Source organism: Rousettus aegyptiacus, unplaced genomic scaffold (assembly GCF_014176215.1).
Source record: "Rousettus aegyptiacus isolate mRouAeg1 unplaced genomic scaffold, mRouAeg1.p scaffold_m13_p_5, whole genome shotgun sequence".
Taxonomy (NCBI): Eukaryota; Metazoa; Chordata; class Mammalia; order Chiroptera; family Pteropodidae; genus Rousettus; species Rousettus aegyptiacus.
The window spans coordinates 53,883,013-53,906,937 of NW_023416308.1; the positions used below are offsets into that span (position 1 = coordinate 53,883,013).

At 37.0% G+C, this 23,925-nt stretch overlaps 1 protein-coding gene across 3 annotated transcripts in view; it reads left to right on the top strand.

The window, feature by feature from the left end:
- PDGFD (platelet derived growth factor D) overlaps nucleotides 1-23,925 on the top strand; it is a 216,348-nt gene that overhangs the window by 142,858 nt on the left and 49,565 nt on the right. For 2 of the 3 annotated variants that reach the window (XM_016163672.2, XM_036220235.1), the window contains exons 2-3: nucleotides 2,438-2,624; nucleotides 5,689-5,869. In XM_016163672.2, coding sequence (XP_016019158.2) covers nucleotides 2,438-2,624; nucleotides 5,689-5,869 — 368 coding nt within the window. Of the gene's footprint in view, nucleotides 1-2,419; nucleotides 2,625-5,688; nucleotides 5,870-23,925 lie in introns of all 3 variants that reach the window. The other variant, XM_016163671.2, reaches the window with a different exon arrangement.

A 23,925-nucleotide genomic window follows, 5' to 3' on the forward strand; every position in this document is an offset into this window, starting at 1 on the left:
AATTATAATAATAAAAATAATAATAAAATGGAACCACTGAACACCCCAGAAAGAGACCTAAGAGAAAATGTGCTACCCAATTTTCTTATTTTACAGACAAGAAATCTGAACACCTGAGATGAATATTTTAAAATTTAATAGTTATATATTTAGATTTATGATTACCTTCTATTCATAGCAATAGTATCTTGTTGCTATTTACCTCATTGATATAAAGTTTTAGAATAGATTTACTTTTGATTAAAAATATTTAGAGAAATATTAAGTAAATGGTAGTACTCGAGATAAGAAAATATGGCAAAATTGTGAAAGTAATACTCAAATGATAGCACGTGTTGAAAATACTTCAATGCATTATTTAGAGTCTGTGCTTATTGAGTGATTGCCGACTGACTGGTTCATTGCTCAAATTTGTCTCCCTAACAGCCTTTACTCAATTTACTAAAAGCCTCTTATGACAAAATGAGCAGACAAGTAATTTTCATGGCTATATTTTCAGCACGAGGTCAAGGGAAGAGAAGAAGGTCAACTGGCAAAACTATTTTTGACACCTAGGAGGCTGCCTTTAACTGAGCTCCCTGGAAGTGGTGATGTAACTACAGAACCAGTGCTCTATTTTGCAGGCAGGGAGTGTGGACATCCTCCAGCCACTCTTGCTCTTCCTAGGACCCTCTCTCCCACACAAAGTTTAACTGACTGGACAAGCATCACACATTAAACGCAGAATGAGTAAAAAAAAAGTTGAAATTCCCATGTGAACAAGACATTTGTAAAGGGAGAGGAGATTTTATATTTCACAAGCTGATTCCTTATTCACCCTCCTTCTTTTATTTTGGAAACTTTAAGAGCCACCCTCAGCAGCCCAACCTTTTAGTGGTTTCCACCAGCAATTTAGGCCTCCCTGACCAGGCTCACTGAATTATAGTCCCCAAAGTAAACTCTCTGAGGCAGAACACAAATAGACTGTGGCTGGAAGTCTGCTTATGGAGGGGCCTAAAAAGCCCAACTCTAAAGTGCAAAGAACTTTGAATACTGGAAGAAATGAAAAATGGATCCACTGGACAATATAATTCTGATATAAACAAACCAGAGCTAGGTGAGATTTTACAAGTTTAAGGGCATGGTCCCTACAAAACTACACTTCAGAGACCAGCTACAAGTTTGGGGGTCCCTAGGCTACCTGCTCTTCTGACCAACTAGCTAAAAATTCAAGGTTCCGCATAAACCCTTCGGGTTGGTGAATTTGCTAGAACAACTCACAGAACTTAAGAAAGCGCTATAGTTACAATTACAGTTTCACTATAAAGGGTACAAATCAAGACCAGCCAAGTAAAGAAACACACAAGCAAGCAAGGGAGAGTCTCAAGCATGAAGTTTTAATTTCTTATGGACAAGTCACGCTCGCAGCACACCAATGTGTACCAGCAACCAGGAAGCGTACCCAAGCCCCAGTGACCAGAGTTTTTGTTGAGGTTTCATTCTGCAGGCAAAATTTATTGAATTACTGACAGTATGATTGAACTCAATCTCCAATATCCCTTCCTTACCTCCAGGGATGTTCGGAAGTCTGGCTGATATCAGGCTCAGAGCCCTAACTCTAATCATATGTTGGTCTTTCTGTTGTGGCCAGCACCCATCCTGAAACTACTTTGGGGCCCACAGTAAATCACCTCATTAGCATAAACTCAGGTGTGGTCCTAGGGGCCTACCATAAATAACAAGAGCACTTCTGTTACTTGGGAAATTCTAAGAGTATAGAAGTTTCCTCTCAGGAACCCAGGACAAAGACAAGACAAATTCCTTATTTTATAACACACAGAAAATAGAATATAAATTGGATCTATTTTAAGTCACCATACACTAAGGCAAAGATTACGATTTTTATAATGGGAAAACCACTGAAAAATGTCACCTGAATATAAAATATATGGTCATCAAACACCATTAGATTATTTTAACTTGTTTTTCACTCATTTGTTCATTCAGCAATATTTACTGCATACCTGCCTCTTTTGCTAATCACTGAAGATATACTGTTTCACTGTCAGTGTAAAAAAAAAATGTTTATTACATGAAAAAGGAAGGATGAACTATTTGAAATTATTTATTTTAATTCTAATTTAAAGGAACCCGAGTTCTGAGATAATTGTTAATTTTTACTTATCAAAATTGATATTAAGAGAGCCCCCAAATACAAAGAATTAGCCATCGAGTCTAAATTTGTGATGAATTTGGGAAGCTGGGGTATAATAGAAGAAATATATATATTGTTTGTTTAACCAGAAGGCTACCATTTGGTCCTGTTTTTAAACAAAATCAAGAAATGCTGTTAAAAGTTATGTGTTTTTAAACTGTTCTTTTTTTACTTTCCTGTAATTGGAGCAACATACTAATTTCTACAAGTTGTGACTACTAACAGAGAGCAATCACCTCACAGACTTGTACCGAAGAGACGAAACCATCCAGGTGACAGGAAATGGCCATGTGCAGAGTCCCCGTTTCCCAAACAGCTACCCTAGGAACCTGCTTCTGACGTGGCGGCTCCACTCCCAGGAGAAAACAAGGATACAGCTAGCCTTTGACAACCAGTTTGGATTAGAAGAAGCAGAAAATGATATCTGTAGGTAAGTGGAGAAAAAAAAATTCATTTTAGAGTCCTATTTTAAAGTGAAAAAAAAAAGAGAGATGGATTTAAAACATCACATCCGACTTCCCTTTTGAGCCCTTTGCACCTACTCAAAATGCTCCACTTCTTCTTCAAAAAACCTTTATGCCAGTCCTAACAGAATAAATTGGAGCATAGAGGGCTGCTGTTGAGGGCCTGGTAACCTGGCTGACTCACCGAAGCTCGCTCTCACACCTGTCGTAGCCAGGCTGCGTGACCCCCAGAGAAGGACGGAATCTGGAGGCCTTCATCTTGGCCAGGCCTAGAATACCCCTTGTGAGCATACGGATGCATCCAGTAACCCTAGGTCACCTGCAGCAAAGTATTGTGGCTCTGGTCCAAACCTGCCACGGGCTTAATGAGTGAACAGCCTGCTGTGCTCCAGGAACTGGCCTCAGCTTTGTGACCTATGCACAGTAATGGTTTCCTCGAGCACTGGGAGTGGATGACAGTGAGGACCATCTCAGTGCCTTGCCCTGAAATCAGAGTATTATGGCCTCAGGTTTGTGTAAGAAGGAAGAGAACACAAGGGTCTGTCTGTTTGCTTCTCAGGTTTGTTTCAAAGAGTTTCTGAATCAGCATTAGATGGAAAACATGCCTGATAATCTTCCTTTTTAGCATATTTATCAGAAAAAGCTCTGGCTGTTGTTCTTTGATTGTCTGCTCACAGCATCTTACTCACTTAATTAGCATGTATAAGACTTGGGGAGGATTTTTCTTTCCTTTCTGTACTTAACTACACACACTTGTTCTGCATTGCCAATGAACTACTGAACTGCTAAGTCGTTTCAGCAGGTTTATTTTCCTTTGAATAAAAAAAAAGAGGGTGCCTCAAATTTGGCTGTCCTTTTGTTGCATGTTTATTATGCTGACAGCTTTTATTACGTTGCTATTTTTTCAAGAATAATAGCAGTGATTATTACTTTCTAGGACCATGGAGGGTAACATATGCCAGAAAACAGACAAATACATGCAAGAAGAGCCAGTCAATATTTACAAAGAGATTAAACTAGAGTAGATCTTGTGTCTTTTCAACCTTGAAAGGGAGAACTAATTGTCTGTGCAGAGGAAAAAAAAAAGAGAGAGAGATTGTGAAAGAAACAAAACACAACGGCCATTAAAAAATTGTTAAAGGTGATGATGTGGAAGTGAAGCAGAGTCTCCACTACTGAGCAATTTTGATGCTGGTAGCTGAGTGAGTCCTTTTGGCATCCCGGCCTTGAAAATAGAAAAGGAAGTTAGGATAGGTTTCTGTTTTGTTTTGTTTTGTTTTGTTTTGTTTTTTCGACCTTACAGAAAATTGAGTTGCTTTTCAAAATTTATAGAGAGAGGTGGAGGAGTAAAAGGTGGAAAAGGGAAAATGAGAGAAAGATACAGATCAGAAAATTGCCTCAGAACCCTACCTGGGAAACACAATGCTGCTGTCTTGACATCAGATCCAAAGTGAAAATTACAATGATGTGTTTTTAAAAAGCAAAAATGATGGTTGTGTTATCAACCAAGTTTCAAGTATACTCCTGTTTTGTATAGTAAATATAATTTACACATATCGTATATAAAATGAAATGCAATCCATTTCCTGCCATCAGTTCCAAAACCTCCTTAATGTTTACATTGTAATATTTTATTGCTTAAGTAATGATTCTTTGTTAGTGCCTTTCACCTTCTAAGCACCATCTAAACGTTAAGTTCTTAATTTACACAACACCAGAGACATATCCAGCTGGTAAAATTGTATAAGTCTTCTTATTCTGCACATAAGGAAACTGAGGCAAAGGACATAGGGTCTCACAAATCACTGTCAACAGAATTTATTCACAACATTATTATGTTCACCTACTCCTTAGGTTACCCTGCCCAATCCAGTAAGAGCTCTGAGGTGCTTGGGTAGGACCAGTAAAGCCATGTTGGATTTTCTTCATACTCAGACATAATGTTTCTCATGCTGATTACTTTTGGCAATTGTGACAGGAAAATATAAAGTGGATGTGAAAGTGCTGCCACTTTTCATCCTGAATGCTCATCATTTGTGCTGTGATTTTGGTACCCAAAGTCCTTTGGGGAGAGGTAGAGTGGAGGAGTGAGACACTGATGCCCAGAACTGAAAGGCAGATAGTTCAGCTCACCAGGTAGAAGGGCCTACGATCTTAGATGCCTGAAAATAGAATAGATGATTCTTAGAAGATGTCCACTCTGTCACTGAAGATGTCCTACTATGCGATGGAAAGGTGGGATGATATAGAGGCACCTCGAGGATCAAATGGTTATGTGGAATATCTAAAGAGGTCTTTCCTGTCCTCTTTAATCCAGACATTCGCTCTTTCTCTGACCAATGCCAAAGATAAACTTATGGTCTGTAGCTCATTCACACTCTGGTTTAACCAGCACAGATATTTCCAATATTGGTTAGCAACCCCCCCACCCCAAGACTTAAGCTTTCTATTATGAGAAAAGCCATATTTTATGATATTATCCCTCTAAAAGACAGTTTCCAAAAAGAGAAGTTAATGATTTATTCTATTTTACCATTTATTTTATGTAATGAAAATGCTGATTCTATATGCTGTATAGATACAGATTATTTCCATTTTTAAGAATGTACTAAATATGGGAAATTAGTTTAAAGTGAGAATTTGTTTGAAAAATTTTGTATAGTAAATATTTAGACATATAATTAGAGTTACATCTTCTAAAATCTGATGATAGATTATAATATTAGTTTTTCCAGGAAAATCTTATAAGCCAAATGCTCAGAAAGTAGCCTATTTTGATTATTGATGATTTGGGAACAGTCATGGCTAAATGTATATAAGGATTCTCTCAGAATAGATTGTTGAGGTTTGAATTTGGAAAACCTAATGCAAAGATTAGCTTTCAGTTTAAAATGTCTGTAGGTTACAATTTTTATTTTATCTGGTAGGTCATAAGAAATCATGTATATTAGTTTTAATTTCTCAGTGAAAGCATGAATTTCAAAGTCTACTTTAATCAAAAATTTTTTATTTATGTCATATTGATACTAGGTATGATTTTGTGGAAGTAGAAGATATATCTGAAACCAGTACCATTATTAGAGGACGATGGTGCGGACACAAGGAAGTTCCTCCAAGGATAACATCAAGAACAAACCAAATTAAAATAACATTCAAGTCTGATGACTACTTTGTGGCTAAACCTGGATTTAAGATTTATTATTCTTTTGTGGTAAGTAGCTTTACCACTCCTATGATTAAGAGAAAGCACTGGTTTCATGAAGTATAGAGATCATTTTCTATGATTAAATACAGTAGTATGAGGGTAAATGAACTTTATTAATTCCTTTAGGTATACTTTGTTCCTACCTGTGGCCAAAAAGTTAAAGCCTTCTTTTGTAAAGAATACCATTTGGATCTAGTAAGTCAACCCTTGGGCTCAGACATTTTAAGTAGTAAGTAGCATAGTAAGTAGAAAAAGTAAAAAAAAATTATAGTAAAGCGGATACCATATTACCTTTGATTTAGCTGAAGTAAGATGAATGTATAGCCAAGAAGGTGTGAGAGTTGAACCTTTGGTTTGATAAGTTATCTACGTAATTCCAATCATGGAAATGAACCCCTACGATTTTAGTTTAAACTATCACCTAAATTTGGGAAGGGTTTATGTTATAATCATAAAGCCTTAGGGTTAGCAAGCTTCTTAAAGATAATTAGGTATAATTCAGGACCCAAGAATTTGATTCTTATTTACTGCACCCATGCTTATTTGTGGTATCACCTCTACCTAAACATGTCAGTAGCCATGTCCAACTTTAAATGGTTCTGACTGTTAGAAAGTGTTCTATCTCTTATTGAGCCAAAATCAACATTGTAGATAATTCTCCCTGTTGGGCCACACACAGTCTCTATCACTTCTTTAATTAATGAGTCATTAATAAAACAATATAAAGTTCCTGCTCGTTATCAGACACCCTCATAAGTGTTGTTGATACAAAGTTAAGCAAGACAGACAAAATTCTTGACCTACTGGAACTTGTAGTCTGATAAAGACGATAAACAATTAAAAAGCAGTAACAAGTGAGAATGATGAGTAATGAGGCAGAAGTACTGGGTGCTATAGGTTAAGCCCAGGGAGACATTGGGATAATTTTGCCTATATAATATCTTAAATGTTTCTGAATCCTTCAGCTGTATATAACACAGTGTATTTTGTACTCCCAGCAACCTTTGCACTCTTATTCAGTACTTTTCTTTCCTTTTCAAAGTATGGATGCCAAAATGGAACATAGTACTGTAAATTAAGTCAATTTGTGGGGGTTTTTTCTCTTACAAGTTAAATTTAGAATAGAAACAAATCTTGCTTTTTTTAAATAATGGATTTCTTGTTTTGTTTTATGTTGCATTATTGGAAATCATTAAACACTAAATGAATTCTACATCATAATACTGCAAATGAAAAAATAGGATGTGGTGACACTGGTTCCAGTTTTAATTTGAAAATAATCCATCAAGCATGATTTACATTATTGCAAACTCATGCAATGCTGCTCAACATTAAAATTGAAGTGTGAACCTTTGGTTTCTACATTTCTTTGTCTTTTAATGTATTCAATGATGCATCTGCTCTCAATTGTTCATGGAAAAAGCAGGCTTGGCATGTTGGAATGGCGATGGATAGGCTTAATGAAAGACCTTTTTTTCCCCTTAAAATATCAAGCACCATTAGTGCAAATGTATATACATTTTGTGCAGCTTTAGTTTTCATTAAGTTGAATGGTTCATAAGTCAGTTAGAAACACTCTAATACAATGTCTTTAAGGCAAAATAACTTCTTTCTATAGAAAAGACAGTTTAGTTATAGGTTTGGGAAAAGATAGGTATTCCTGTTTTAAGTGCTTTGCATTATGGTGCAGACTCATCACTCATTTCCTACCCAGTATTAAGTGGGGTGTTGGGCAGCTTCTGCAGTTTGTATGTAAACTGTTTGCTGTCACTCCATTCACTTATTCATTCACCTCCACCAGTACATTCAGTTGTGTTTCTTAGAAATGATGATAGTTTAACTTTTTCGTGTGTATTTCCCTACTGGCCTCTCAGTCTGCGTTCATTGAGAATAGCTCCTGGTTCTCCTTCCACTTTTAAAAGGCATTTGGCATGAAATATCATCAAATAAGGCCAAAGTGCTTTGGTGGCTGCATTCTACAAGGTAGAATGAGCTTAACCTTTAGGTGTGTATTGACTCCAGATCTATGTGGTTTTTTGTTTTGTTTTTTATAAAACTCTTCCATTTGATTCTTGATTAACAGAGATAGAAAATCATTTATGGCTTGACCAATGTATTGGGAAGATCATTTTATTCATGTTTAAATTTTACTTGGAGAGACTTTATAAAACAGAGTTTATAAACTCAAATGTTACAGAGACTGGGCTTAAAACTCAAAGTGGGCCAAGTATAAATTAGAAGTAGAGAGTAAGATTAAAAATGGCAAGGCCTCTTTATGGTAATATCACTGATCATTTGTAAAAAGTTATTCAGGCCTGTAAAACCTGAAGGGCTCGAAGGCAGCTATTTTTGCAACCCCGTGTCAAGGAATGGTAGAAGGGAAATTCGAACCTTATCATAGCTTTTAAAGAGTCAAAGTGCTCTTGAAAAATGGCAAGTAACTATTTGGATAGGTCAAGACCATTTCCCTCTTGTCTCTACCTTTCCACCTTGGGCCTCCCATGGAACTTTGTTTTCTGCCTCAGTGACTCTCCAGTGTACAGGGACTTCCCTTGAGGTTGTGAGTAATAGGTGCCCAGGACCACAATAGACTCCTACACTAGAATCAAATCTACATAGTCCATGCTTCTAACATTTCAGAATACTAAGTCCAATGTACATGTTTAGTCAATTTTTTAGTCCACTAAAGTGCAAGAGACTAATAAATAACATCAAGATCACTTATTTTCGGTTGAGAACAATTCTTATATTATGGTTTTGTTTGATGTGCTTGGAAATCAATCTCTACCTTTTTTACAATCTCTTCTCGGGCAAGGCAGCGCCACCACATGGCACCAGAGCTCATTTGCTGTAAAACTCATTTTGGATTGAATAAAGTTTCCCCAGTTACTAATGTTGTTATGTTGCAGAATAATCAGACTGGCAAGAAACCAAGCACCACTCGGGAGAGTTGGAGAACTCAGGTTTATTACACCGGCAGTCTCAGAAGAGCTAGCTCTCTGAAGATCTGGGCCCTGAGCTCAGGGGTAAACTTACTTTTATTAGGCTTATCTGCACAGTTAGGGTTTTACATTTGGCATGGGCTGATTGGTTAATTTTTCCTCAGGTGATAACAGAGCATGAGAGTGGCTATGGGCTACTATGGGAGCAGAAGTTGCTGTGGGTTACAGAGAATGAGGTGGGGGTGAGGGAGTTGCTATAGGCTACAGGCAATTACAGGGCATGAGATTTTCAAACAGGAACTTAGGCAATACATCTGTTACCCAGATAAAACAAGCAAAAGGGGAGGATGAGTCTTTAGTTACTCTGGAGGTCACCCTGCCCTTCATCTTATGGGGCAAGCATAACTGCAGAAGCAGAACAAAGAGCTGATTATAAGGTTAGCCATTTGAATGAAAAATTCCTCTTCAGTTTTACTGAACAAGTGTCTTTCCCTTTGCTTTTGCATCTATAAAATGAAGATAATAATTGGCAATAAGATTTTTAAATGATACTTAGCAAATACTTAGCACAGCACCTAGGGTATAACAAAAGTGCTCACTAAATAATGGGGATAATGATCCTATCTTTGCCATCACTAATCGTGTATATATCTGTCTCTTCCAGATAAATGGTAATGAACTTTTTGAGGATAGGACAAATATCTTACTCCTGTGTGGATTTTACGGAGTGCCTTATCCATGGCTAGATAGTGTGTTTGTTGAATTCACTCTTTCCCAAGAATGTTATTTATGATTAATAATTGCCTAATGCCATTTTCTTGCTTACCTACTCAGCCTTTTTTCCTAATTTCACTCCATTGAAGAGAGTAGATACCTTCAGAGAGCATAGTTAAGCAGAATGGATATTATCAAACACATGTTAGCAAGATGTCTAAATAAATTAGGCTCTCTCACCTCAAATCTGGTTTGTTGAGGAATCAATGAATGGATCTTCTTCTGAAGATCATTAAGTCGATAATTGGAATGATGTCCAATTACAGGGCTCCAATGGATGGTGTGCAGAGAAGTAAACAGCTTGAATATGAATTTCATCTCTGCTGCTTACTGGCTAAGGGCTTGGGGGTTTTGTTGTTTTGTTGTTTTTTTTATCTGTAAAATGGTGATAATGTTGCCTGACATTTAGTAGATGTGAGGATTAAATTAGATAACTTTTGTAAGACACTGCTTGGACAACTTATCAATTACTAGAATATTCACTGCTCTCATTGTTATCGTTATCATTGATATTATTATTAACAGCATATCAGGTGACAAGTGAACATGCCAGTTGTGTACAAAAAAGCCCAGTTGTCAATGTGTACACATGCACATGTACAGGCACCTCTGAAGGTAATTTACTTCCTACATGCAAAGTAGAAACATTTTATCATACATTGTAACAAACATTTAAAAAAGTGTGTGTGTGTGTGTGTGTGTGTGTGTGTGTGTGTGTTTAATGGAAGGTACATTTTTTAAAATAAAAAATTCAAAAATAAAAAATTAAGATATTTTAAAGTTATTCAAAACTTTCTTGCTTTATTAACAAACCAGTTTATTTTATAAGTTGAAATTTGCTAATATCTTTATAAATGCTTACTAAAATTAAAAAAATTTATTAAACTAGTCACTTAACTGTATATCTTTGCAGTTCGAATTAACTTTAAGTTGTGCAGTTAAGATTTCCATTGAGATTAAAACTACATGAATCATGGTTTTGAATGACAAATAATTATGTAAAATAGAATAAGATGGGAAAAAAGAAGAGAAGAAAAAGACTAGATCCAAGGAGTTGAATAAGATAATATCTCAATTACAGCAACTTTTGCAGATTCTAATTTTGCTCCCCTAAAACTTACCAGATGGTGAAACAAAATCATCAAAAACAAAATTATGGTGCGTAATTCATACTCATTCCTCTAAACTGAATTTTCAAAGAAAGCTAGAGAACAAAGGAGGACCCTATTCATTTTCTCTGTTAAATGTGTGAAAATTCCATCTTTATTTGCATAGTCAGATAAAAATCGTTGAATGGTCTGAACATCACATCTTTTAGCCACTTCAGGCAGGACTGTATTAGAGCCAAGGACAATCAAGGTTAGGCAGGGATCCACACAGCAGAACCTGTTTACCTCAGTTTCTTCCTCTCAAATATATCCCACTAGAGGTTCAGGAGCTAGAAGAGCTGTAATATTGTTAGCTGGACCAGCCACAGTCCTGGCCCCTGGAGACACAGTGAGAAAGACAGGCAGAGTTTCTGCCCTCAGGATCTCACACAGTAGTGGGAGGAAACACAATAAACACATAAATAAATAGGGAAGTAAGTACTCATATGCTAACAAATCATTTGAAGTTCAGTAAAAGCTAGAAGAACAGAGTTGTAATGTGATGGAGAATGACTGGGATGGGGCTCACTCTCTAGCTAGAGCTAGAGAGTCAAGGGAGATCTGTGTATGTAAAATTTGAATTGAAACTCGAAAGGTTAGAAGGAGGCACCCATGTGAAACTATGAGAGAAAAGTGCTTTAAGCACAAATAACAGAAAATGCCGAGACCCTGAAATAGAAAATAGAAGATGTCTTTCCTTTAAGGGTGATGATTCTTTTCAAGTCGTGGGATTTAGGCTGCTGGAAGGAAGCCAAGGTGAGAGAAGGAAGTAGAACAGTGCCTACTCACCTCGCTCAATGAGAAAACAGATTTTTAATCCTCATCTCGGTCCATCTCTATTTTGAATAACTCTTAAGTCTTTCAGTAATGAGACATAGTAAATTTTTTTAGGTAGCAAAAACCAGGGGGTCAGCTAAGGACAGATACTAAGAAAGAATCAATAAGATATCAAACAAAGTGTGGGACAGAATATTTTGTGGGCCAAATCCAGAGACATGATCAGGGTCAGATAGGAGGAAAGCAGAGCAAGAGAGGCAAATGCATGCTCAAAAAGCCCTACGTCTGACTTGAGATATCGTGCTAAGCAAAGTAAGTCAAACAAAAAAAGTAAAAAACCATATGACTTCATTCGTGTGGAATATAAAACTGAAAGCCACAAATAAACATGACAAATGGAGACTCATGGACACGGACAATGGACTAGTGGTTACTAGAGGGAAAGGGGGAAGGGGAATATAGACAGGGATAAAAAGGGTCAAATACTTGGTGACAGAAGGAAATTTAACTTTGGGTGGTGAGCACACAAGGCAATACATATATGACATACTGTTGAACTGTATATTTGAAATTTATTTGATTTTATTAACTAATGTCACCCCAGTAATTTTAATTAAAAAAAAAATACAACCAAAAATACAAGAAAAGCCCTGAGTAAATGTCGTTGTGGTAGGCCACCATGTTGGCAAGCCCAGAAGCTTCAGTGAGTGTTGGTTGAAGCCACATCTTTAAGGACAGAGTCTTGTTGCAGCATTTTATAGACAAGAATAGCTATGTGTTCTTATTTAACAGTTTACAAATGTTTTAAAATTCACCACTTACAGAGATCATTTTGATGAACTAGGAGTCTTGTAGGCAGGGTTTAGTGAATCAGTTATTATAATCAGATTACTCTCCTAAAACCTGAATATGTAATGAGAACTTTATAATAAAATTCATGAGATAGTTAAGAATAAAATTTAATATAGTCCTGGAACAAAGGATAATTTGACAACAGTTATAGCTAGGTCTAGAAGCAAATGGTAACAGGTAAGGGGAAAGAGAAAGCTGGACTCTTACAAGAGGTGAAGGGTGGGGAGTGGAAGAGAAAAGGTTGAAAAAGGGATTAAGGGAGTAGGGGGAGACAAAAAAGTAAGGTGGAATGAAATCCTATGATAGTACTATTTGGCTCTATCTAATTCAGAGCATTTTTGCTAGTTATGCATTTGTTTCAATGCATTATTCAACAGACTTTTTATTGAATGCCTATTATGTTTCATGCACTGTGATAAATGTTGAATATAGAGTAGTGAACAAAACAGCCAAAGTTCTTGCCATCATAGAATTTATAATTTGGTAGGCACAGTCCTAATGGTGATGATGATGATGTTAATGATGGTGATGATGTTAAATATATTATAAAGTAAAAACAATAAAAAATATAATATCTAACCCTTTGGATTACTATAAAGATTAAATGTATGAGGCAATATATGTGAAATGTTTAATGCGGTGCCTGGCATATCATAAATGATCTGCTGCTACTGAATTATGCATTGTATACAGACTGGTTTTAAAAAATATATAGAATTTAGAGCTGCAAAATCTTAGAGACCTAGTACCTAGGCCAATCCTCTTATTTGACAAGTGAGGCAATGAACACAGGTTAAGTAACTTTACAAATAAGACAGTGTCCCAGAGAGGTTATTTATTTGCCTGTTGTCACAGAGTTCACACATACAGATTATTCATGAGATACAAAAACTATGGACCCTCCCAAAGAAAAATAATATATCTAAAATTTTGCAAAAAATTTAGGGAGCCCCCTGAATCTCATTTATGATGTCCTATGAGTCCTTAGATGCAGTTAAGAACCCCACACATACTGCCTCTGCGTGTTATCTGACTTTTGGAATATTTTCTACCATGTCAACTAGTCCTTTCCAACACAAGCATGTGTTTGAAATGATACTTTACTACTGTAATTAATTTCCCTCATAAACCACATGTGCTAATCACATGAGCAGATGACTCCCTATGTGCTAAGTAAACACATCTCCAGCTTCGAGAGGAATACTGTTCAATGACACTTGGACAGTCCAGTATCCTGTTTATCTAGCACTTAACAGACATGCTACAAGTAAACTTTTATCCTTGAAAACTAGAAAGCTGTAGTGATTTTAAATGACCGTATTTCTTTCTCTATACACACACACACACACACACACACACACACACGTATACATATATATATATATATATATCAAGAAAATGAAAAAAGATGAAGGAAAAAGTATTTGTATTCGAAAATGGTTTGCATATTAAAGATATGCTTAAAACAGAGCAGTATTTCTTAAAAAGCTATGAAGAAGTGAACTTAGTAAAAAATATCTCTACCTAATGTTCACTTATAAATTCAACAAGGATTTCTAAAAACTTACTGTAGATAATAAGAAGAAAATGATAGTCTTGTGCGGGAGAAAAGCAAACAATTATAAAATGCTGTGAATTGCAGTGATAAAATGTGAATGGAATATTCTGGTGCACAAGGAAGAAGAACACAACCTCGCAAAAATGGGCATTGCCAAAAATGGGCAAAAATGGGTGTAAGGGAAGAAAATATATTTTTTCCTTTACCCTCTTAGGTTCTATGTCTAGGATCCTGCAAATTAGACTGACAAAAGACAGATTAACAAGAGAAAAGCGAACAAGTTTATTAACACATTCATCGCGTGCACACATGGGAGCACCCAACGATGAGTAACTCAAAGCGGAGGTTAGAACTTGGGCTTGTATTAACACTTTAAAATAATACTAAACTTTTAGAGAAGTGACAAGACAAAGGAAAAGAACTTTGAGTTTCTAGGGTAGCAAATTGCGGGAAGGTTAATAAATATATGTGGAAGCTAATAAAAGCTAAGGATTAGTAGAATTTGTTATGTAGATTCCTCTGGTGCCTCTCTAGGCAGAGAGGGGTCTGGAGTTGTCTGGACTAACTTCTGTCCTTCCCGGGGAGACACTTTTACAAATGTATGTACTCCCAAGCAGTTAGGGAGAAGGCAGAGGGCTTTTCTTGTATCTGCTTCTTCTCAATTTCTTTCAGCATAAAATAATCTCATTATAAAGTGACATCTTTTGGAGAGGCATATTTCACTTTGTTGGACTGAGTCAGAGAGGAAAGAGTACCTGGGAAGAGGGTGTTGCCTAAATAAAGGCACATAGTCAAGAAAAACAAGGCATTTCAGAATATCCTGATGACAATTCAAAATATTGCAGATTAAGGGTACTAACCACTTGCTATCCTTTATTTTTGCAAAAGAGATACAAGAAGCAAAAAGATTATTAATAGTAGTCTAAGAAATGCCAAAGCTCAGGACTCTCATGTAAAACTAGAGTCGACAGCTTGACTAGGACCCAAAGCCAAAGTGGTATGTACTGCTACTGTGATGCAAATTCAGACCCAAGGATTCTTTTGAGGGGTCTGGGGTCTATAAAACAGACTGGGTGTATACTGATCCAGCTCTCCCATTACATGGGAGATTATGGGTCTGGTCACAAATAATCACAAACAGGCAAGAGAGCCAGTGAGGACAGCCAACTCCAGGCCCAGCTGTGCTTAACAGATGGAGCCGGGAAGTAGAGGAGAGTTGACATCCTCCCCAATGTTTGAAGTCAGAAGTAGGCAGCCCAGGGGATAAATGTGGAAATGGGGTGGGAATGGAGGCAGGGAGGGAGGATGAAAGAAGAGATGAAGGGAAGAAATGCGTGATGAAAGAGACCAAAAATGTTTGTTGATATCTTCATATTTGTGGGCTGAGGCAGGAATATGGAGAGCAGGATTTCCTCCTATAGATAAGCAAACAAAGGTTTCTGTGCCCACAAAGTGTCTAAGCCCATAGTGATTTTTATGCTTTTGTTTTTCGATCATCATTGGTGAATGTCCTTGAGAACTTAATCCGACTCAAGTCTGGTTCTAAGGAGAAATAGCTGACCTGGCCCATCTCTCTAAGATTCAGCCATTCTGACTGGGAAGATGAAGATTCCTGGAACTTTAGGGAAACTCCAGTCTCCTCTCTCAGGTGAACAAAGGAATCAGAAATCAATCATAAAGACAGGATTCATCTAGCCTTGAAAATAACTGTCCTTAATGTTTCCTTTATCAGTGGGAATGTGACAGATTAAGGCTGACCTCTGTTCAACATTGCTTCTTTCACCTGTGAGAAAATTGAGCTACAGAGTGACTTTTCCCTTATTTTGCAATTGAAAATCAAAACCAGACAGCCAGAAAAAAATTTAAAAAGAGATTGAAAAGGCATGGAGCCACCTCTGAAAAAAAGAGTTCCATGAATAAATAATCAAGTAATCATTGCTTCTTGGCTGGGCCCTGCTAATTGCTTCCTGATTGGTCTCCCTACCTCCTGTCTCCTGTACCTTCAATCTGTCTTGCACATGGTTGCCAGCTAAAGGAGAGCTGTGATAAATCACTTTCCAGCTGAAAACTTATGAATGACTTCCAATTTCCTATGGAATAATGTTCAAACAGTGCACTCTGATACTGAGAGCCTTGCATGTTTTGATCTTAACCTAACAGTCTAGCTTCAATTCTCCCTTCTCCTTATGCATAGTTTTCAGTCCAGACAAACACCATTGTTCCCTGATGGCCCAACAATTTCATGATTTTCCCTGGGAATAAATATATATAGTTATATTAAATAAAATGTATATTTATATTAACTAAAATATATAAATATAAATATATATAAAATATATATAAATAATTTCCTCAAGAATCCAAGCCTTTCTCTACCTGTCAAAGATATATTCATGTCAAAAGTACTACTTGTCTTTACCTCCTCAATCATTCATCAGGCACCCAGATTGCTATTCTTTATCAACATTATGGTTTTTCAAAGAAGAAATAATGTACGCATATACCAAATATTTTTGAAAATATATAGAAAAGTAAAAAGAAAAAAATATGTTTCTATCACTCAAAATACAATTACTATGTATACTTTGGTACCTTTCTTTCCATTTTTTTTCTTAATCCATAAAGACCTATGTACATGTGTCTCTGTCTCTTAGAGGAAACCCCTTTGAAAGCAGGGAGTGACTTATTCCTGCAGGGTCTATTACCGAGCATTATACCAGGCAGGTCTGGAAATGTTTGAGCTGAACCAACAAATATTCGCTGAGTATCTGTGATGCATCTGATAGTTTATAGTAAAAGCAATAAAAGCAATAGGCAATGATGTTTAAAGAGAAGATATGCTAACCAATTTTTGACTATATTTTTTCAGACTTAGAACCAGCAGGACTTGTTCCTTTTCACTCTAATCTTGCAGCCATACCAACGTACCAATGGATGTTGGCTGTTTTGCTCCAGGACTCAGTGGTCATTGGAGGGGCTGGGAGTAAAGTTGGCTTAGGGGTGAGGAAGGAAGTGTAAGGGCTATTGTAGGGGTCAAATGTCAGGGGACTGCAGAATAGAACAAGACATTTTGATTCTGAAATCTGTCTCTACTATGTTTTAACCTCAAGGAACATATAACCACATCAGTAAGAGCCTGACCCCAGTGGTTCTTACTTCAGAATGTAATTGTGACATCATAGAAGACATAGTTCGGGTCCTCCATTGATGGAGCTGCTGAGCTGCCCTTCCTCGTGAAGAACATTGGCAGCCTTTAAAGACTTAGGGCTTCTTAATAATTGTAAAAAGATCTTTGGGATTCCAATGGTCTATGACTCCTTGGGGATGCTGCTGAGACCTCAAGAGTTATTCAGGTTTTTAAGGTTCTCCAAAGCCATTTGTTTGATTTTTTGAGGTTTTCTGTAGTGAATAGAGGAGATATGAGTCAGAAACATTCAAGTTCAAATCTGTATATTATCTGTGAAACCTAGGATACATCATTTAAATTGTCCAGACTACTTTTTCCTCATTTGTAAAATGGGAAGGACCCACCTGCCTCATAAGGCTGCTTGAGGATTACTTTTAAAATATATGGGTTTGATATACATTTTTTATAACAGAAGGAACTACTATTATTACTGTTTTTATTAAAATGTCTTTGAAAGGTTAAAATCAAATGAGATATGTCCGAGGTCGTTTAAGAGGTCTTGTGTCTTAGTCTACGTAGGCTGCTATAACAAAATACCATAGCCTGAGCGTCTTATAAACAATAGAACTTTATTTCTCACAGATTCGGAAGCTGGAAAATCCAACTTTAAGGCATTGCCAAATTTGGTGTCTGAGGAGAGTCTGCTTCCTGGTCCATAAATGGCCATGTATTTGCTATAATTCACATTACAGAAGGATAGAGGGAGCTCTCTGGGGCCTTTTTTATAAGGGCACTAATTTCATTCATGAGAACTACACCCTCATGACCTAGTCACCTCCCAAAGGCCCCACATCCTAAATTATCACATTGGAGATTAGGTTGCAACATATTAATTTTAGGCAGACACGAACTGTCAATCTACAGCATCTTGGAATCAGATAAACACTGAGGAAATCCTTGGACTGAGAGTAAGGTTAGGCTTAGGAGCAGTTATGCAGTTGATTTCACTTCCCAGCTGAAACCCACATCACGAGTCAGTTTTCAGAAAACAGGAAGCCAAATATTCTCATTCTGTTCATCTGTACTACATTAGATGTACCCTCCCTTCATTCCTTTTGAACTGTTTATGAAAAATTCTTAAAATATACCTTTAATATGAAAATTCTAATTTTAGTAGTATGTTGGGCTTTGAAAAATTCCTTGATATCACCGCTATTGAAAGACATTCATTCATCATGTAATTCTACAAAACACTGTGCAAGCAGCCCTTAAAATATTCCTTTGGCCTAAGGACAGGCCAGGTCTCTGGAAGTGTATAGTTGTTCAAGGCCACAAGTACTCAGCGTGATGTACTGGCATTTTCTTCTTCCAAAATGCGAAAATCGGATATTTTTACAAGCAGAAAAAGACACTAAAACCTCCTAGTATATTAATCTCTATAATAAATATCTCTGTAACAGACAAAAAAGGAATATGAATGAGTAACAAATTATTTCATTTAGTCATGGAGGATAACCTAGATAGGGAAGGTTTTCCTTAATTGTTAAAAAATACAATAATATGATTAAAATCTTAACCAAGCAGTCATTTCTGAAGGAAAATCACAGTTATAATGGCAGAGCTCTCACTTATAATTTCAGACCATTAACTAATTTTGATTTAATGGTACAATTAGAATAAATAACTAAAAATAAGTCTATTTTCTTCTGCACCTTTTGTAAGAGTATCTCTTGTGTAAAAAAAATATGTGCTGTGTATCAATGCGAAAATAGAATGGTTATTTCTAAGGCCAGCTGTAGGCAGAATGGCAAAGCAGAGCTACATTTTCCTGACCTCGATTTCCTCTTGGAATCATCTACAACTATGACCCACCCAACTCCACCCCACCTCTGCCCAAATGTCCTTTTCTCACAAATCAAGCAACCACCAGATCTTTTATGTAGACAAAGCTGTAAATTAATTCTCTAATTAATTTGGTCACTCATTTATTCCACAAAGGTTTTTGTGGATCTTCTGTCAGATTGCAAGCTAGGTCCCGGGAATACAAATAAGATAGGAAACCTGCCCTAAGACAACAAAGTTAGGCAGACACGATGTGATAAGCAGTAACTAAAATACAAGCTGAGAGGTTGTGGGAGGCAAGAAGAGAGAAAGTAATTGTGTCTGAGGGAAAGAGAAGGTGGTAGGAAATGATTCACGGAGCAAGCAGTAGTTGACGCAAGGAGGAGAATCATTCAGTCCAAGCAGAGGGAACTAAACTAAATGAGTCACTGACTGATAACAGCTTAAAGCCTTTCCCATCTCAAGTTATTTGCATTTAAAAGCAATAAATCCTAAAGCTAAAAGGAGGAAAATCAGCCAAAGGCATTTCAGACTTAAACCATAGAGTATAATTTAGATAGCATGAAGCATCACAGTTCCAATAAAATGATTCTTAATCAACTTTTTGCATTAGAACTATCTAAAGAAATTGTATATATATATATATAAAATCTCCAGAATTTATTCCAGATTTAGTAAATCATAATCTCAGGGGAATGTAAAACTCTATTTTAAAAAGTTCCTCAGCACATTCTGATGTGCTGCCCTGTTAAGAACATTTTCCTTTGATAAGAATTCTTAATTTATAAAACAGAATTCATCCTCTTTTCTAACTATACCATCCCCTACTTTGTATTTGCTACTCATTTTACCTCTTCAATACCGTTAAGTTTACCAGCTATTTAAAGCACTTATGTAGTGTGCTGAAATTTCTTGTTTAGATGTCACTTCAAAGACAATGACAAGCCTTAATTATATTATGTGTTTCCAGACCTCATGATGGCAAGTGGTAGTTACTCAGTTAATGTTCCCGAATGAGTTAATGCTTTTGCTCAGTAAACTTCTGGAACACTTACTGTGAACCTTTGTAAAACACCTACTATATACCTGTAAGGTTCAGCAGCTCAACAGACAGTCTGACTTATGATTAACAGGCGTCCTTTATTGAAAGGTAAGTGGTCCCAAGCGAGGTTCTCTGGTCCGAGGAAAGGGGCCAGAGAAGTCGCACCCGGGCGGGGTCAGGGCAGGGTTTTGAGGTCGCGTCCAGGAAGGGGAAGATTCAAAAAAGGCAAAAGCATTCGTGCAGCGGTTTGGCGCCACGAATGTAGTCTTGGCACCCGCGGATTGGTCCATGGGCCTCAGGTGGCTAGCAGATGGGAGCTAGGGGCGGGGACCTGACGTCCTTGAGGCCTTTTCCGGGAGCACTGGCCTTACAATACCAAGCACATAGTAAGATTAAATGAGATAAGATACGGAAAAACACTTTGTGAAATGTAAGTGCCCTACACAGTTTTGAGCTATTTTAATAAACTATCGAGTGTGCTTCTTAATCCCATTAAAAAGCTCTGCAAGCTGAAGTGTTTCTACCACTGAATTCACAATCTTACACCTAGATAAATATATTTAAGCCCCATAAAAAGAGATCTCTTAATTAAAACTTCTCTTAATTTCTCACTTCTTTCAAGTCAAACAGCATTCTAGTTCGCATCTTCCACGAGTTAATGTTTTATGTGGAGGCATTAGAGGAGGGTGTTCGCACACAGAGTGGCCACTTTGAAAGACAGTATTCACGTTCTGATACATTCGAGGTGGGGGTGAAGAAAACAAAGCAGCTCCCTTACCTTATAAACACTATCCCCACATATTGCCTATTTTCTTCTCTCAGTAAATTAGATTTCATTTCGAAGATACCATTGTTCCAACCTTTTATTAAGAAATAATTTCTTTTATTTCATTATCAAACAAAAAATTGCTTAGAGAAAATACACTTAACAGTGCCTGTTTGCTCAGCTATTACCAATGAGAATGACACTTTTTATGTCATTTATGTCATATGGTACCAAACAGGAGCTGCAGCGGCCCCACCACCCCATTCTCTCTTTCGCTGTGAGTTTGTTTTCAGCACATTTGCTATGCAGTATCAGCCTTCTTTTCTCCTAATCATTCCATCATCTCTGCTTTAATTTTTTTAATTTATTGGGGTAACATTGGTTAAACATAGGTTTCAAGTGTACAATTCTGTGATACATCATCTGTGTATTGCAGCGTGTGTTCACCACCCAAAGTCAGACGTCTTCCTGTCACCATATATTTGATCCCCTTTACTTTTTTCTACCTTCCCCAAATCCCATTTCCCTCTGGTAACCACTATACTGTTGTCTATGTGTCTATGAGTTTTTGTTTCTTTGTCTTGTTTGTTTGCTGCTTTCAGTTTTATATCCCACATATGAGTGAAATCATATAGTAATTTCTGTAAACTCTGCTTCTCAATACATTTCAGTTTGAATGACTATTGCCTTATTTTATTATTTAAATTGGTGGTCTCAGCAACCATATTTTTAAAGAAAAGAAAAATTTCTATATACTATATATCCCATTATTCCCAAACACAGAGAAGGTAATTGTCCCTCCCAGTCTTTGCAGGTGAAGAAAGGTTGTCATTAAGGTTCATTTCTAGACATACTTGTTATATTTGAATCAAAATAAAACAAAATAACACATATATTATTTGATTCATCTACACATACTCGTACTGTAACTATCAAGAGAGCTTTGAAGTGGCTGATTCGACAAATAATTATAGAGAACTTAACTGTACGTTTGGTACTTTGGGAGATTCTGGAGAGCTAGCCCAGCTTTTGGAGAAAAGTTAAAATAATACTTAACAATACAGTAAGTCTTCACTTAATGTAGTTGATGGATTCTGTGACTTTAAGTGAAATGAAATATAATGAAACCAGTTTTACCATGGGCTAGTTGATATAAACAAGAATTAAGTTCCTATGGCATATCATCAATGTTATAACAAAACACTGTTGAACAAAACAAAACGTTATTCAAGCACCTGCTGTATTATCAGTTACAACAGGATGAGGATTATGACAGAAAAGCAAACAGCGCTATGTGGTCTCTTGCTTCATTGTTGGAGATGGCAGCCCCTTAGGAGAGAGGAACATCACTCCACAGAACTCTGATGTCCCACCATTTTTAGTTCCCACTCCCTGGTGCAGTTCAGGCAGCAGAAAGGAACATTAAAAATGAGGGTATAGGAGATATCATTTCCTGTTCCATTTGGAAAAGTACTATGAATTTTCTTCATTACTGAGCAACTCCCTTTTTACCTTTCTAACTCCTTAATATCTTTCTCTAAGAGCCTTCCCCGCCCCCCCCCCCGCCTCTGTTTTTCTGTTTGTCTGGATGCAGCTATCATAACCTCTTTCTTGGGCAATATCCAAGAATCTCTTTCCTCCTTCGTTTTGCCCTTGGTAGGATCGTCATTGAACTCCTCTTCCCCTACAGCAGACTAAGATATCTTTCTAAGGCTCAATCCAAACAAATATGCTATTTCTTTTCTAAAACTCTTCAGGGGCTCCCCATTATTTGTGATAAAACCCAAACACTAGTATGGCAACAGAGCATTTAATAGTTTCTCTCTGCCTGCTTCTTAGCTTTATCCTTTACCCTGGCCCATCTCTCATCCTATTTCCAACTAAACTGAGCATAATGTACTTCCAAGAATAGGTGTGGCTTCTTTACGGGCTTTGCAAGTTAATTTATGCTTCCTTTGCTTACAAGAGTCTCTGTAAAGGCTCTGGAATTCAAATCCTGACTCTGCTATTTACTCAGTGTACGACCTTCAGTGAGGCCTTTCCATTCTCCAACCCAGAGTTTTCTCATAAAGTGCAAATAGTAAATTGCAGAATCCTTGTCAAGACCAAAGATAATAAGTCCTGGCACAGAGGCCAGTACATAGTATGTGTGTGCAGGATTATCACCTTCTGATCTTTCAAAACTCCATCCCAAGCATCAACTCTTAAGTCGGGGCCTCTTCTAGCCCCCCAGTTAGAAGTGACCACTTCCTCCTGCATATAACACATTTGCATTCTACTACTATGCATCTATAACAATATATGACATTTAATTGCTTACATGTTAGTCTAACCCTAACATTTCAGGAAGGCAAGTGTCCTGTCTTATTGATTTCTGTAATGCCTAAAGACAGGCAAAGCTACTTGCATGTAACTGACACAATGTATATGAATTGTTATTGCTAGACTTTTATAAAAATTTATTTTATATTGGCCAATTCATTGAAGCTAGACAGACAAAAACTGGAATTCTCCACACAACATCTTTACATTACAGTTGAGAACACTGTAGTCCATAAAATGGAAGTGTGCTCACACTGATGCTGTTAGTGGACTTCTAAGTTAATGTTTATCTTACTGTGAGTATATATGTGTGTATTAACGTGCATTAGTATTTGCACTAACTCACTGCACCTCCTGACGTTGGCTTATAGAAGTAGATATAAACCTATCACTTGGACATAGAGGGTATAAAGTGCCTCCTCTCAGGGAGGCCGTGCATATCTATACATCTTGTTGAGTTTTCATAAAACCGAGTTTCATAATCTCATTCTCTGATCTCATGTGGCCAAGATATTGACTGCTATTGTTTCTGGCAACTAATCCCAGCCCAGTTTTCCTGAAACTGTGGTATCTATAGAATCTTGGACGAATAAAAAATGAGTGAGTCAAGTGGCTCCTCCTGCCCTCAGCCACCTTGCTCTAGCAGTGGTTCTCAACCAGGGGTGATTTTGTCCTCTCCACCCTCTCATCCTGAGATAGCGTTCACTACCTGGAAACATTTTTGGTTGTCAAAACTGGGAGGGGTTATTAATGACATCTAGTGGGTAGAAAATAGGCATGCTGGTCAGTATTCTAAAATATATAGGCTACACCTCTGCTGGCCCCAGAAAAGAATGATTTTTCCAAAAGTATCAAGTGTGCTGAGTTTGAGGAACCTGCTCTAAGCCATTTATACAATTTTCTGCCCAAAGT